The 14,626-nt window shown below is 46.7% G+C and overlaps 1 protein-coding gene and 1 long non-coding RNA gene across 3 annotated transcripts in view; one reads left to right on the forward strand and one right to left on the reverse strand.

Moving 5' to 3' along the window:
* Positions 1-14,626, forward strand: part of LOC138987631 (uncharacterized) — a 78,450-nt gene that overhangs the window by 22,680 nt on the left and 41,144 nt on the right. Inside the window, exon 3 of one of the 2 annotated variants that reach the window (XR_011464019.1) lies at positions 14,411-14,608. This is a non-coding gene — a long non-coding RNA (uncharacterized lncRNA). Of the gene's footprint in view, positions 1-13,160; positions 14,609-14,626 lie in introns of those variants that run through there. The other variant, XR_011464018.1, reaches the window with a different exon arrangement.
* CDHR3 (cadherin related family member 3) overlaps positions 7,001-14,626 on the reverse strand; it is a 70,425-nt gene continuing 62,799 nt past the window's right edge. The window contains exons 17-19 of the mRNA XM_070369632.1: positions 13,121-13,152; positions 11,428-11,476; positions 7,001-9,691 (exon numbers count right to left, since the gene is read on the reverse strand). Coding sequence (XP_070225733.1) covers positions 9,387-9,691; positions 11,428-11,476; positions 13,121-13,152 — 386 coding nt within the window. The 3' untranslated portion in view covers positions 7,001-9,386. The remainder of the gene's footprint in view (positions 9,692-11,427; positions 11,477-13,120; positions 13,153-14,626) is intronic.

The raw sequence follows: 14,626 nt of genomic DNA on the forward strand, positions 1-14,626 counted from the left end.
CCAGATGCGTTATATTAAAAAACATCATAAATACAAAGGACTCCATGAGATGTTCCACATTATAAGCATTCTATAAACGCAAAGTGATTTTAATTATTATTATACGGACACTTAGACACATCAGCATACACTCAAACAAACATTCTCTGGAACTTGTGGCAGGATCATGTGTTAAGGAAAAAAAGGGAAAGGGAAGTCGCTCAGTCGTGTCCGACTTTTTGTGACCCCTTAGACTGTAGCCTACCAGTCTCCTCTGTCCATGGGATTTTCCAAGCAATAGTACTGGAGTGGTTTGCCATTTCCTTCTCCAGCGATCTTCCCAATCCAGGACTTGAACCCAGGTCTCCTGCATTGTAGACAGACACTTTACCGTCTGAGCCACCAGGGTCATGTGTTAAGGGAACAAAATCCAGGGGTATTTATTCAGAGATTCTAACCCTCTCTGTACTTAAGTCAACAGTGATTAAGTTGTTCTGAGTCCAGCTGGGAGATGTCTTCATCGATAAGCATAGTTTGCTTGGCAAAATGCCCTGATCACTGTCCTGTGGTCTTCAAGGAAAAGGCCACTCATGGGTGGAGTTGGCCACTCCCTCCTTCAGGTTTGGTAGGGCTGTCCTGGTTTCCAGCAACCACACTGCTGTTGTGGATTTCTGTGGGTGGCCACAGGACAGAATCCTGACTGTGGGAGCCCTGTGGCTGCTCTTTGCAGGGCCTGCAGCCTCATACTCTGAAAAGCTTGGAGGAGGTTTTAAAGAGAGGACCCAGTGTATTGGAGATGGTTTCTGGACCACTCAGAGGAAGCCAAGTGGCAAAAAGAGCCCCTGCTGACCAACATACATAACTGCTGCCCCTTCGCCTTGGGGAGGAGGAGGCTGTTTCTGAGTGAACCAGATCTTGATTTAACGTCTTTGGAAAGCACTTGAATACTCATAACCAAGATGAGACTGCTTTTGTTGAGCAGCTGACTGGTAGGGAATGTGTATAGAACAGAGCAAAGAATAGACCATGCCTTTCGCACAGCCCAAAGCTGCATGCGCTGGGCTTGCAGGGCTGCAGGAGGCCAGTGGCTATTTCAGATCCCAGCTCAAGCCAGATGGGAGAGGACGCTCTCAGAGCATGTCTGCTGGTCCAGAAGCTGGTAGTGATGCTGCCTGTGTAAGGGTTGATTTCTGCAGCTTGGGCTTTCAGGGAAGAAGAAGCCTTGGGCTTTCAGGGAAGAGATACTTGGTCAGAGGATCCGTCTGAGGGTTCAGTTATCTGACACCTTTCCACATCAGAACACAAATCAAAGGACATAACTGAGCCCTTCAGCATAGGCTCCGTGGAGGCACACCCAGGTTGGTGTCCTGGCTCTGTGACCTCTGGGCAAGGTCCCTTATCTCTCCACCCCTCAGCTTTCTCATTAAAATGCAGTTAACCAGGCTATCCTCAGAGTGCTATGAGGATTTGGAGTTCATGTAACTAGTGTACCGGAGAAGGCGATGGCACCCGACTCCAGTACTCTTGCCTGGCAAATCCCATGGACAGAGGAGCCTGGTGGGCTGCAGTCCATGGAGTCGCTAGGAGTCGGACACAACTGAGCAACTTCATTTTCACTTTTCACTTTCATGCTTTGGAGAAGGAAATAGCAATCCACTCCAGTGTTCTTGCCTGGAGAGTCCCAGGGACGGGGGAGCCTGGTGGGCTGCCGTCTGTGGGGTCGCACAGAGTCGGACACGAGTGAAGCAACTTAGCAGCAGCAGCAGCAGCAGCATTGTACCCAGCCCATGTTAGACACACAGTTGCAATCCAGAGGTTTGTCCAGACCTGTCTGCAGACGGCTCAGGTGCAGAGGAAGCTCAGTGAGGTCAACCAGCACTCCAGACCATGGGCTACCTCCTCATGCCAGACCTTGACAGTGTCTGGGAAGGGCCAACACTATCACATCCTGGGCCGACAGATGAGAGAAAACATTTTAAAACATTTGTCTATTTCAAAAGTTTGTGACAGCCTAGTGGATTGCTGGTGAGAAGGTAAAATAGTGCAAGTACTTTGAAAAAGAATGTCATGGATTTTCAAAAAGATCAATATAGAAATATCATATGACCTAGCATATCCACTCCTAGGTATGTAACCGAGAGAAATTAAAGTGTGTCCATACAAGAACTTGTGCACTAACATCCAGTGCACATTATTCATAATAGCCACAAGGTGGAAATAACCCAAATATCCATCAGTTGATAAGTAGATAAATAAAATGTGGTATACTCATGCAACAGAACATTATTCAGCCATAAAAAGGAATAAAGCCCTGATATCTGCTACAACATAGATAATTCTTGAAAACACGCGAAGTGAAATAAGCCAGATAATACAAAAGGACATATATGATATGTTTTCTATTCATATGAAATAGCCATAGAGACAGACAGTAGGTTAGGGCTTGAAGAGTTAGATAGTGGTGATGGTTTCACAACTCTGTGAATATACTTGAAAACCACTGAATTTATTGGTATGTGAATTAAATCACAAAACCAATAAAAGTGTTACCAAATAAAAAAGACAGCTTAGCATATCATTTGGAGGGTGTTCTGACTGTGGAAGAACAGATGAGATGGGCAGGACAGGAAATGGAGGAGCTCTTGTGAGCCTCATCTATAAATTAGATTAACCAGCTTCCCTCCCTCGGCCACAGATTGTGTTTGGACCCTGCAGGAATCACAAGGCTTCTGAGTGCACTGGGGCCCCACATGGGCAGCGGGATGCTCTTGTCTAAGCACTGGGCCTGTCTCACTTAGCAGGCACCACATGAGAAAACTGCAAAGCTCACAAGCATGCTTAACACTTGCAAGGATCATGTTCTCCCAACCCCAAATCAGGACTGATAATTATGGTTCACGCTCACAGGAATGGTAGGAGATACCATTTTAAGTAGTGACTGTCTCCAAAAATCCCATCTTGAGGCTCCAGTTTTCTAGGACACACTCACCTCCCTATTTCCTTCTAAACTAATTTGCTAAGAATTTAGACTCTCTTGGAAGTCACAGGACACAGGTTTTTTGTTTTTGTTTTTGTTTTTTTGTACAACTCAGATCTCCTGGTAAAAGGCTTTTAATCACAACTGTATTTTTTCAGATTGTGAGCTAATCTAATGCATGGCTTGGATGAATAAGGTACCTGTGACCTTTTCCACAGCAGGGCACTGAGTTCCGATCGAGAAAACGCCATCCAAGTCTGTTTGCTCTGCTTCTATGAAGCCTGTTTGGAATCTTGACAGGACTCAGTTCAATGCATAGAAATACAGAGGGCTTCTCTCTCACAGTGTGCTTGTGTGTGTGTGTGCGCACACACACACACACACACACACACACACCACCACCACCACCACAACCACCACCACCATCACCACTCCAGACAGCAATAACAGTAGATTTCACAGCCTGGTCAGGGGGCAGTTGCATTCAGGAAGCATTGTTTGGTGTTACGTGAAATAACTGTATTTGGAAGCTTCCACTGAGGGAGTGGCTAGACCCTGCAGGGGCACCTTTATTTAAGATGGGAATTGGCCCAGGAGAACTCAGGGCTTCTTTTGTAGCTGAAGCACTCCTTCCAAAAGGTTCTTCAAGGTTTCCATGTGCCCAACACCCTGAACCAAGCCACTGCCATCTCATACCTGGATTAATCCAAAAGCCACCTCATTGCCCCCTCTACTTCCACTCCTGCTCCCTGCCTCCCTCAAGTGAATTCTCAAATCAGCACTCTGAGAGATGATTTAAAACAGAAAATATGTTGCACCCCTAACCCTGCCATGTCTCCTCATCACATTCAGAGCAAAAGCCGAAGTCTTTACCATGGTTTACAAAGCCCTACATGATGAGCCTCTCATCCCTCACTGCCTCATCATACCCTCCACAGACCACACACACCCAACCCTACCTCCAGATACGCGCCCACTTTCCCACAGACACCTGTGCAAAGGCGTTTTCTCTGGTTCTTGTGTTCATCACTGTTCCTCCAGCTAATCCTCAACTTGGTTTTCCCTTTGCACTCTCTGCCTGGGGTGTCTTACCAGTTACCTGCATGACTCTGCCGGCTTCCACTACTTGCCTCTCACCTAACTGTGGGCCTTCCTTGACCACACTATTTAAAGCAGCCATGCCCACCCTTCATAACCCTGACCTTGTTCATAGTTCTCAATAGCTCTTACCACCATTAAAATATCATATATTTATACATAAAGGATATATCTACCTATGACATGTGCATACATATGAAATATGCATACATGTGATATATATGTACATGTGTATAACCTGTTTATCTATCATTTCTATGGAAATAAACAAAGGCTAACTATATGAGAAAAGCAAAGCATATTTATTTGTACCTTACTGTAGTAAGCAAGTCAGCCACCATCACTCTTGGCAGAGACTCAAAAGCAGGCAGAGGAATGGGAAAGCTTTGTAGTGGAACAAAGAGAAGGCTTGGGGTGCTCTGATTGGAGGCTGTCAGCCTGGGGAAGCTGTCGGTGGGCTCACTGGAGGGAGTACATCCTATGGTGTACATTTAGTTTTCTCTGGCTGGTCCTAAGTTAGAAGTGGAGATAAAAATTAGGGAAGATGACTGTTATCATGTCCTGGCCATTTGGGGCTGATATCCCAGGGACGGGGGAGCCTGGTGGGCTGCTGTCTATGGGGTCGCACAGAGTCGGACACGACTGAAGTGACTTAGCAGCAGCTACAGAACTTATTGTTTAGCTTCCTGGATTGTTACTAGAAACAGCCATTCAGCTTCCTGCAAGCCTGACTTATGGCAGGCTGGCTTCCCGGGCTGTTTACTGTAGATAAGGGGGTTGGTTTCCTAGGCAGGTTGCTGCAGGTTGTGTGGGCCCAAGTTCTATGTTTATATATGGTTGGGCCATCGTCCATTTTCATATTCAGTCTCTCATCCCTCACTAGAATGTTAACACTAGGAACATTGTTTTATTTACTGCTGTCTTCCCAGAGCCTAAAACAGTGCCTGGGACCTAATCGGCACTCAGTAACTATTTGTTGATCACCATCACGTTTGTGTAAATCTAGTTAGAGAAGATGTACTCTGCTACATGACTCAGGTTGGAAACCAGCCGTCACCTTGCTTAATTCTATCCGGTTCTACAAATGTTTGTTGAATAGTTGCCACGCCTCCGGAAGGCTCTATATTGGCTGCGGTTATTCACCCCAGGTGACACAGGACAAGCACTGGTTGAAAATTGATTGACAACCAAGATTCTGAATGCTTCAGCCTTCGCTCAACATTCTCTTCTCTCCCACTGCAGACTCACAGCTAGCTCTGAGAGTCCTTCAGCGTCCAGGTCATCCCTCACACTTTCAGAGACTGCTGTGGCCCCATCTGCTTTCTCCCATGCCCACTACCCACGAAACTCATTTATTTCACATTCAGTGCCAGCAGTCGGAGAAGGCAATAGCACCTCACTCCAGTACTCCCGTGGATGGAGGAGCCTGGAAGGCTGCAGTTCATGGGGTCGCTGAGGGTCAGACATGACTGAGCGACTTCACTTTTACTTTTCACTTTCATGCACTGGGGAAGGAAACAGCAACCCACTCCAGTGTTCTTGCCTGGAGAATCCCAGGGATGGGGGAGCCTGGTGGGCTGTGGGGTCGCACAGAGTCGGACACGACTGAAGTAACTTAGCAGCAGCAGCCAGCAGTGGCTGCTGTCTTTTCAAAGAACTGGTTATCGTCTCAGTTGTATTATTCCTTTGAGCAGGCACCACATCTCACCTCCCATACACATAGTGGGGTCTCGGTGATCTGAGTCTACCCCCCATTCCCCACCCCATCCTGTGACTGACCTTTTCCCTGGCCTCAGAATACATCCATCCTCCACATAAGGAAGTCACACCTGACTCAGAGCTGCCATGCAGAGGTTATAAGCAGTATGCTGTTCAGATAACCCAAGACTGGGGCCCCTCCTTGGGCATCTCAAGTATTTTCTAATAAAGGCTTCCTATTAAATTTGTTTTTTTGGCCAAGCTGAGCAACATGCGGGATCTTAATTTCCTGACCAAGGATTGAACCCATGTCCCCTGCATTGGGAATGCGAAGTCTTAACCACTAGACCACCAGACAAGTCCCCACATTAATTTTTTTTTAATATTTAAGCAATTCTGAAATATATCCTCTTCCAAAAAGGAAATTCCAGACTTGGGTTAATTTATCTTTCAAATAGAACACTCAAGGAACCAAGAAACAGACCAGGATGGGAGTGCAAATAGAATCTTTGAGGATGGGTCACAGCAGGCTGCCTGTGGCCACAGCAGGCCGAGTGTAAGCTCCGAGAGGGCAGGGCCCTGGGGCTTCTGTGTGACAACGAGTCAGCACCAGGCACATAGTGTTTGCTCCGTAAACATTTACTGAATGGATGCAGGTGTAAACACACACGGTAAATTTGAAATCAGAAATGCCAAGTTTCAATAGCCATCATTTTCTAGATTCACTATTTGGTTGCTTTAATTTTCTCAGCCATTACAAAACACATTACACAAAAAGGCAAATGATAGATCTACAGACGTGAAGGGAAGTGAAGTCGTTCAGTTGTGTCTGACTCTTTGCAACCCCATCGACTGCAGCCTACCAGGCTTCTCCATCTATGGGATTTTCCAGGCTGGAGTGGGTTGCCATTTCCTTCTCCCTACAGACGTGAGAGAGGGCTATAAGGAGCGTAAGCCTCATTGCCCAGTTTTTCTTCACACGTGCTCTGAACAAAACGGGACAGCAATGCAGACCCCGCTTCCTACTGAACACGAGGGAAAGCTCCAACTTCAGAATTCACCATGGGCTTCCACATCCCTCAGTGGATCCCTCTGTGACCTGACCTCTGAACATGTTTGCTTTAATTTTTAATGACTCAGAATCAGGCAAGTCAACATTAGATACAATAAATTTATATGTGATTAAGTCCTTGGGAAAGAAATGTGAGAGAACTTTTACATGGTTCCCAATGGAGAAGGAAATGGCAACCCACTCCAGCGTTCTTGCCTGGAGGATCCCAGGGATGGAGGAGCCTGATGGGCTGCCGTCTATGGGGTCGCACAGAGTCAGACACGACTGACGCGACTCAGCAGCAGCAATGGTCCCTGGCTTGATTTTACTCAGGTAATTTATTTTTCAAACCTGGTTTAAATAATCTAGTCCTAGACCTGAGACTTCTGATTGCCCCTAATTGAATAGTCCAATATGCAAAAGAAAAAGGCAGTTTCTTTTGGCAGAAGTTTCCTGGTACTACTCCTGACCCATATCTTGGGCTCCTCAGTGTTCACATCTTGGGGCTTGGAAGACAAGTCTTCCTGCCCATCACCAGGGAGAGAAATGACTCTTCAAGCAGACCCTGGGCTTCGAGAGGTCCCTCCCTGTGCCTAACTTAAATCTCTCTTTCTGTCCAAGAAGCACGATCCCCGCCTGCCCTGTCATCTCAGGAGAAGGGAGAACAGCTGTTTGCCACCCTCCTTTTAATCATCCTTAATGGGCTCGTAAACAGTTATCAGGCACCCCCTTCAGCCTTTTCGGAGCTTCATTTTACTTACATTGAGGCTGAGAGCTTCTGAGGAAGGCCTTTTACTCGGGGCCCCACAGACTTGCCGAGTCTTAAATGGGTAATCAGCCACTTCACCCACTTTAACCTCCACAAATGAGCAGCTCTGCCTTCTTTGCAAAATTTAAACCTATTCAAGGGAGTTCCCTGGCAACCAACCCTTATTAATAAATCACACTTGCTCTAGGCCAGGACGGGGCATTTTCTAAATGTTTCTTTTTCTTGAGAAGTCACACCAACGACAGCAGGCACACAATAAACAGTGCAGCTGCTCCCTCCCAAGTTCTGCATTTGCAAGATGGATCCTGGCTGCCTCGTACAGGCCATCCTGGGCCTGGGAGAGTTCTCATCTGTTACCCCAACCGGGAAAGTGGGTACTGCTCCAGTGGACTCTCATCTAGTCCTTTCCTGTGGTCACAGCAGCTAAGGAGCAGGACATGGAGCGAAGGTGAGGATTATTCGGCCTCTACCAGGCACACACTGAAAATTTCCATTTTCTGTTCCATCACAGGGAGGCTTTATGTTTGGATCATTGCTTGTGCCCACGGTGAATGTCTCAACTGTATGAATGGCTAGGGCTTCCCGTTGTGTCTCTACTCAGTCCTGTGGTCTCCCTCAAGAGGAGGTAGAGAAATAGCTGGGCAGGTAGGTTGCAGGGTTGATGTTGTTTTAGCTTTGCAAAAAAGAGTGGCTTTATTTCAAGAGGAATTTTCACCAGGGTGACTAAAATGAAAAGGACTGACGACACCAAGTGTTGACCAAGGAGGAAAGCAATCAGAGCCCTCCATCATTGCCGGTGGAATTGTAAACTGGGGCCACCAACTTGAGACTCCTCAGATTCCAGCAATGGCTCTGGCCATCCCACTCCTAGGAATAGGCTCAGAAGAAACAAGTGTTTGTGTTACCAAAAGATGTGGAAAAGGAAGTTCACTGTGCTGTAATCTATAATAGTTAAAAAAAAAAAAAAAAAAAAAAACTGGGAGCAGCCACCTAAATGTGGGATGGATAAATGACATGTGGTAGATTCCCTCAATGGGATAAGATATACAGTGAAGAGATGGATGGTTACACACAGACATGATGCTTAGTAAAAGGAGCCAGACACAAAAGAGTGTGTTCTGTGTAATCCCATTTATAGGAAATTCCAAAAAGGCAAAAGTAATTTATGACAATAAAGACCCAAATAGTGGTTGCCTCTGGCAGGAGTCTACATGGTATCAAGCTGAGTGCCTTAGATCTGTGCGTCTTATTGCTTTATCAGTTTTACCTTAATGAGAAGAAATTAAAGGTATCTAGTGTGTTTTCTTCTTTCCAGATGAACAACTTATTATTTATTCATCCTTTTTTCCCCACTGCTCTGCCTCTTTAGAAAAAGATTAGAGGTGATTTACAATGGTGTTGAACTGTATTTATCAGTGAAGAAATCTGGGAGACACCAAAATTAAGGCAGGGAAAAAAAAATGTGGAACCAGATGGGAGGGTAGCCCTCAGAATTTAGGCAGCAGGTCTCCTGCACTTCCCGAGGGTGAATGGAATGGAATGCGGCTTCCTAGAGTCAATACGAAGAAGAAACACAAGTCCACATTCAAGTTAACAGTCCAGCTGATCAGAGGCACAGATGATTGAGCAAAACCACTCCTGGGCCATCTCAGAAAAAGGCAACTCTGGGATCAAACCCATTTCTGTTTAAAGTTTGTCAAACACTCCTTCTGGGACCCTGGATCCCCTACATTTTCTGCCTCCCACTCTGCCCTTGAAGAATGTAAGGTGAAGCGGCATCCAGACAGTCAAGTTCGCTCGCTGCATTGCCTAGTTCACTTCTCTGGGTGCCGTTTGGGGGATGCCCCTCTCGTGAAGGCTGAGTTTCTGTTCTTTGGGGTGCTCGGCATGCTGTCCTGGCTCCTGGGCCCCAGGCCTGCATCCTCAGCCTGGACTTTGATGCTCAGACCATCTCTTTCCTTGTCAGTGCTCCTTGGTGTCCTGGTCCCTTTCTGAGGGACAGGTCTTCTTGGAGCAGCTCCCTGGGGGCTGGACTCTTTCCATTTTGGCATTTGGGTTAAGGAGTCTTTCCACTTTCTGGCTCCAGTTTTTGAGTTGAATTCATATATTGCCCCAGTAACTAGGGGGAAAAAGAAATACACAACCAATATATAAACAAAGGAATCCAAGTGCTTCTCTGCTTCCCCCCTCCACTCAGCTCTCATCTCACCCCCAGCTAGAAAGAAGGAAAGCAGGCTTGTGAAAAACACAGACAAGCTTCAACAGCCTGCCCTTTCCAAGAGCTGAGCTACGTGGCTCTGACCACTCGGGTTGCAGATCTCAATGCTTCCCTAGAAAGAAAGGTTTAAGAGAGTCTCTTCCCCAGTGGCTCAGATGGTAAAGAATCTGCCTGCAGTACAGGAGACCTGGGTTCTATTCCTGGGTCGGGAAAATCCCCTAGAGAAGGACATGGCAAGCCCCTCCAGTATTCTTGCCTGGAGAATCCCATGGACAGAGGAGCCTGGTGGGCTACAGTCCATGAGGTTGCAAAGAGTCAGGCAGGACTGAGCAATTACCACATTCACACTTTCACAAGGTCACCTCAGTGGCAGGACTAGAGGCCACAGAAGTCTGGAACTCGATGGGAGCTTCCGATAAATTAGGTCTGTTTTCTCATGGAGTTACCCATTACGTTCTGATTTGTTTGTTTAAAAAGACCCCCTGAATCCCTGCTATAAGCAGGAACCCACCAAATAAGAAAAGAAACTTTGATTTTTATTTACGTTATGTTAGCAGAGATTTACAGACACAGACCCACAAATCTGGCCTCTTTTGAGATGATGCAAGGGAGCCATTTTTATCATGTCGGTGCCAGCAGACGCTAATTGGTGTTTGTTCACATTAGTCTAGTTGGCTCATTTCTTCCTTTTTCCTTCTCTCAAAAACACAGACGCAGAAGAACAGCCTCGGCCCTTCCTGGCTTTTGCCCCAGAAGATCTAGTTTCCAGCGTGCCCCTGCTCCTGCAGCACGAGTGGCCTCTTAGGCAGAGGATCCCACCAGCACTTATGCTAATGTGGGCACATTATGGTAACAAGTACCTAATAATAGAGGGAAATTTAATTCCAGCAGCAGCAGCAGCCTCCCCTGGAGAGGAGCCATCCTCCTTCCGAGGAGGACCGAGCTGAGCCGTTCACATGTGAGGGTGGCAGGAAGCCAACACACTTGCCTCCCGAATTTGGTTTCCTTCCCTTTATTCACGTCTATAATTGAGCCTTTGTAAGTGAAGGGATGTGTGTAAAGGAGCTAAATTTGGAGCTGATTTCATGGGGGTGATGAGAGCTCTGGAGGCCAGCTTTACCTTATGTTCATCTTGCCGACCAAGAAGAAATTCTTGGCCCTGATCAAGGGGAAAAAGAAGCCAAGCTTGCCATTTCTCCATATCTCTCATTACCAACAGGATGGTGTTAGAAGCATTCAGAAAGGATAGGAGGAGTGGGGAAGAGGGTGGGGGGAGATGGAGTCCCAGTAAGCAGAAAAAAAAAAGTGGGTTATTGAATTCACAAATTCCCTGAGTTGGTTTGTGATTCAGGAAAAGGAGGCTAGACAGAGGCATGGTCCTTGACGGGGAGCCTCTAGGTAGAAATCTTCTGAGGCCTCACACGTGAGATCATATGCTTGAGAATCAGCCAGCCAGCTCTGCTTTGAGCTGATCTCATGTTATAGGGAAGCCTGGAAGGGTCAGCATTGTGTAGGCACCACAACCAAGTGGATTGACAGACTTGAGTGAAGAGCAGGACATCGGACAGGGTCCTCCATGATTCTATCAGCCTGGAATATGAAGAGCCCACTGATAGGCAGCACTGCCATGTAATTACCTGGGTCTGTGGCTTCTCCATCAAAGACTGTGTTCATCTGGATTGTTTCCTAAGGAAAAGAGACAGTTTCAAGCACAGCTCTACACTCTTCCTCCCAGGCGAGACTGCTCTTCCTTATAGCCCAGATTCCTCACCCAGGGCCTACCTGACATTTATTTATTCCATAGGTGCTGTGCTAGGTGCAGGGGACACAGCGGTGAAGAGGCAGGGGGGTTACTGCTTGCAGTCAAGCAGGAGCCTTTGACAAAGAGGCATTGCAATATACAGTGAGGAAGACTATGATGAGAGAATATAGGATACTATGGGGTCGTTGGGCAGGGGGTGGGAAGAAGCCATTTAATGCAGACTTGGGGGTAGGAAAGCATCCTGAGTAAATTCTATCTAAGCTGCATAGAAGGAAGAGCAGAAATGCCATGCAACACTGGCCAAGGTCGACATCATCCAAGATCTGCCAGGCAGATGTTATACTCAGGACAGGCACAGAGCTGAGGCCAGTGCAACGCTGCATCTGGGGCTGGCCTGCCTCACCTAAGCCTAGGGCTCCAGGCCTTTTTCTTCCCCAGATCTGTACTCTGTGCTGCCCCCCAGGATCTGACCTCTGCCCATAGAAACACCCCCACCCCTCACATAGTGCCCTTCCATGATGCCACTCTTCAGCAGGCTCACGAGGATGGTGTTTGGAGTTTAGTGGGCCTTCCACTCCTGTTTTCATCACATAAGCCATTACCTACTCACTTGCCCACAACTCCCTGCTGTGAAAAGAGAAGGAATGGCTTTCATCCATTTGATCTGCTCAGAAGCTTCACTTTTTACAGTCTTGGGAATTGATTTATTTAATCGATGAATTTCATTGTACATAGTTCTCAGTCTCTGTGTGGCATCACAATAAGATCCAGGAGACAGGGGATCACCTCTTCCTTCTGTTTGTACACAGACTGGTACTTATAAGCAGCACTTCCTCCTCGTCCCACATATCATTTCCCAAACTCATGGGTCTTGGGTCATAACAGAATCCTATTATCAGGGGCTGGGGAAACCTGGAGTGGTCACCTTCAAAATCTGTCACTTCCCATGGGGTGCATCAGATCAGTGAAATAAAAACAAAGAGGTCAGGTGAAGAGGCAAATCCCCAGCTATCCTGTAATGCTTTGCCTTTACATGAAGTCGTCACAGTTTTCACAATATTTCCCCACCTGTTATCTCATTCCACCAATGAGGAATCTAAAGCTTAAAGAGGCTGAGGGATCCCCAAGGTCAAGGTCACATGGCCAAGCAGAGAGAGCCATTCCCAACCCCATACACTACTCTTTTTCTGTCACTTTTCCCACAAGGTTGTGGAAAAGCAAAGCAAAACTAAATCCTACTGAAGGCTGTAGCACCAGTTCTGGTCTTTAAGTTCCTCCCCACCTCCCCCAGCTCACTCTCCTGGAGAAGTGGTGTGGATAATAAACACCACTATTCAATATTTATGAAATCCAGTTCTTCTGCAAATATATCAGCAGACAAGTTCAGTGGAGGGAAAAAATTCTATCAGGAGCTCGTCACACAGCAATCAGTTCCAGTGGCCACGTATAGGCATCTCCCTGAATGATAAACACTTCCACGGGGCTGTGGCAGGGCTGCCTGGGAGGAGGATGCGAGCCTACCACCCCACCCTCCCCCCACCAGGTATCCAGGGGTCAGCTGTCCTTACCACCATGACCTCTCTCTTTGTGTTCTTCATTTCTGCAGGGAAGAGGACAGAAGTTAAGCTTCTTGGACACTAAATTGACCTTAAAATTCTACCTCCACCATGAGACCTCATCTTCTCTGAGTTTAGTATTGCAGGCACAGCAAAGAATTTTCTGTCTCTAGACATGTTTGTCGACAGCCTTCCATCTTCTCAGAAACACACACACATCATACACAATTAAAACAATTTAAAAATTCTTTTTCCATGTTATTGTTATTACTAGAAATTAGCTTTTAAATGGCTTTGTACGTGCATGCTAAGTCGCTTTAGTTGTGTCTGACTCTTTGCGACCCTATGGACTGTAGCCAGCCAGGCTCCTTTGTCCATGAGACTTTCCAGGCAGGAATACTGGAGTGGGTTGCCATGCCTTTCTCCTGGGGATCTTCCCAATCGAGGGATCAAACCCAGGTCTACTGCATTGCAGGCAGATTCTTTACCGTCTGAGCCACCAGGGCAGCCTAGTGCCACTGGGAAGCTCAAAATGGCTTTATAGGTAAATAAGAAATGTGAAGTTGCTACATTGGTTGTGTGAGGATTCTTTGCATCCTTATGCCCCTTTAAAAAAGTAACTAGGATGAGAGCTTATGGAAACTCTCGTTTATTACAACGATCTCATTTGATATGATCACTAACTACTGCAGTCGAATTTCTAACCCTGTTAGACACCCCTTGTGCATGTCAGATGCATGCACCAATGGCTGGCGTGGTCAGAACAACCGCTTATCAAAAACACTCTTTCCAGGTCTTTGCCCATCCCTCCCCATAGCTTGGATTCTCCCTGAGGCCACAGCTTTGGTGGCAGTGGTGACCTCTCCTCAGATGGACCTTGCTCTATTCACCAATGCCCTGAAATCACTCAGGTCTCCCAGCGCATCTGACTGTACCCAGCCCTCATTTCTAACTAGCCTGACCTAAATAACATGAGAAAATGACCAAATCCATTACACTCTGAGAATAAAGTATCATTTATCCATAAAAAAAAAGAGACATTGGTCTAATACAGAGCACTAGTTGTCCCCTCCGTGTGTGGCAGTGCATAGATTCTGTGTTTAACCCACAGAGAATTCTTCATTCCTGACCTGCTTGGTGGGGAACAGACCTTTAGATGCTGATGTTGAACTGACGGGAGGAGACTCAGTAAGGAACAGGCAGGACCAAGTGAGAGATCTGAGTGGGCCAAAGGCCCCTTGCAGCCCGTCCTGCCTCCCCTCCCTCCAGCTGCGTGTGACCTCTGTTTCATTTCATCCACAGATGATGTGGCAGAAAACCACCAAGACAGGACTGTGCCCTGATTTTCCACTAAGTTGGAGTGCTTTTATATATTAGATTGGCTGAAAAGTTCGTTTGGTTTTTTCCACAAGATGTTAGAGAAAGAACCTGATTGAACTTTTTGGCCAACCCAAGAGTACAACAGAGCCAGCAAAAAAACAACAAGAGCAGCAAACAAAGGTAACTGACATCATACGT

Source organism: Bos mutus, chromosome 4, assembly GCF_027580195.1.
Source record: "Bos mutus isolate GX-2022 chromosome 4, NWIPB_WYAK_1.1, whole genome shotgun sequence".
In the NCBI taxonomy this organism is placed as follows: Eukaryota; Metazoa; Chordata; class Mammalia; order Artiodactyla; family Bovidae; genus Bos; species Bos mutus.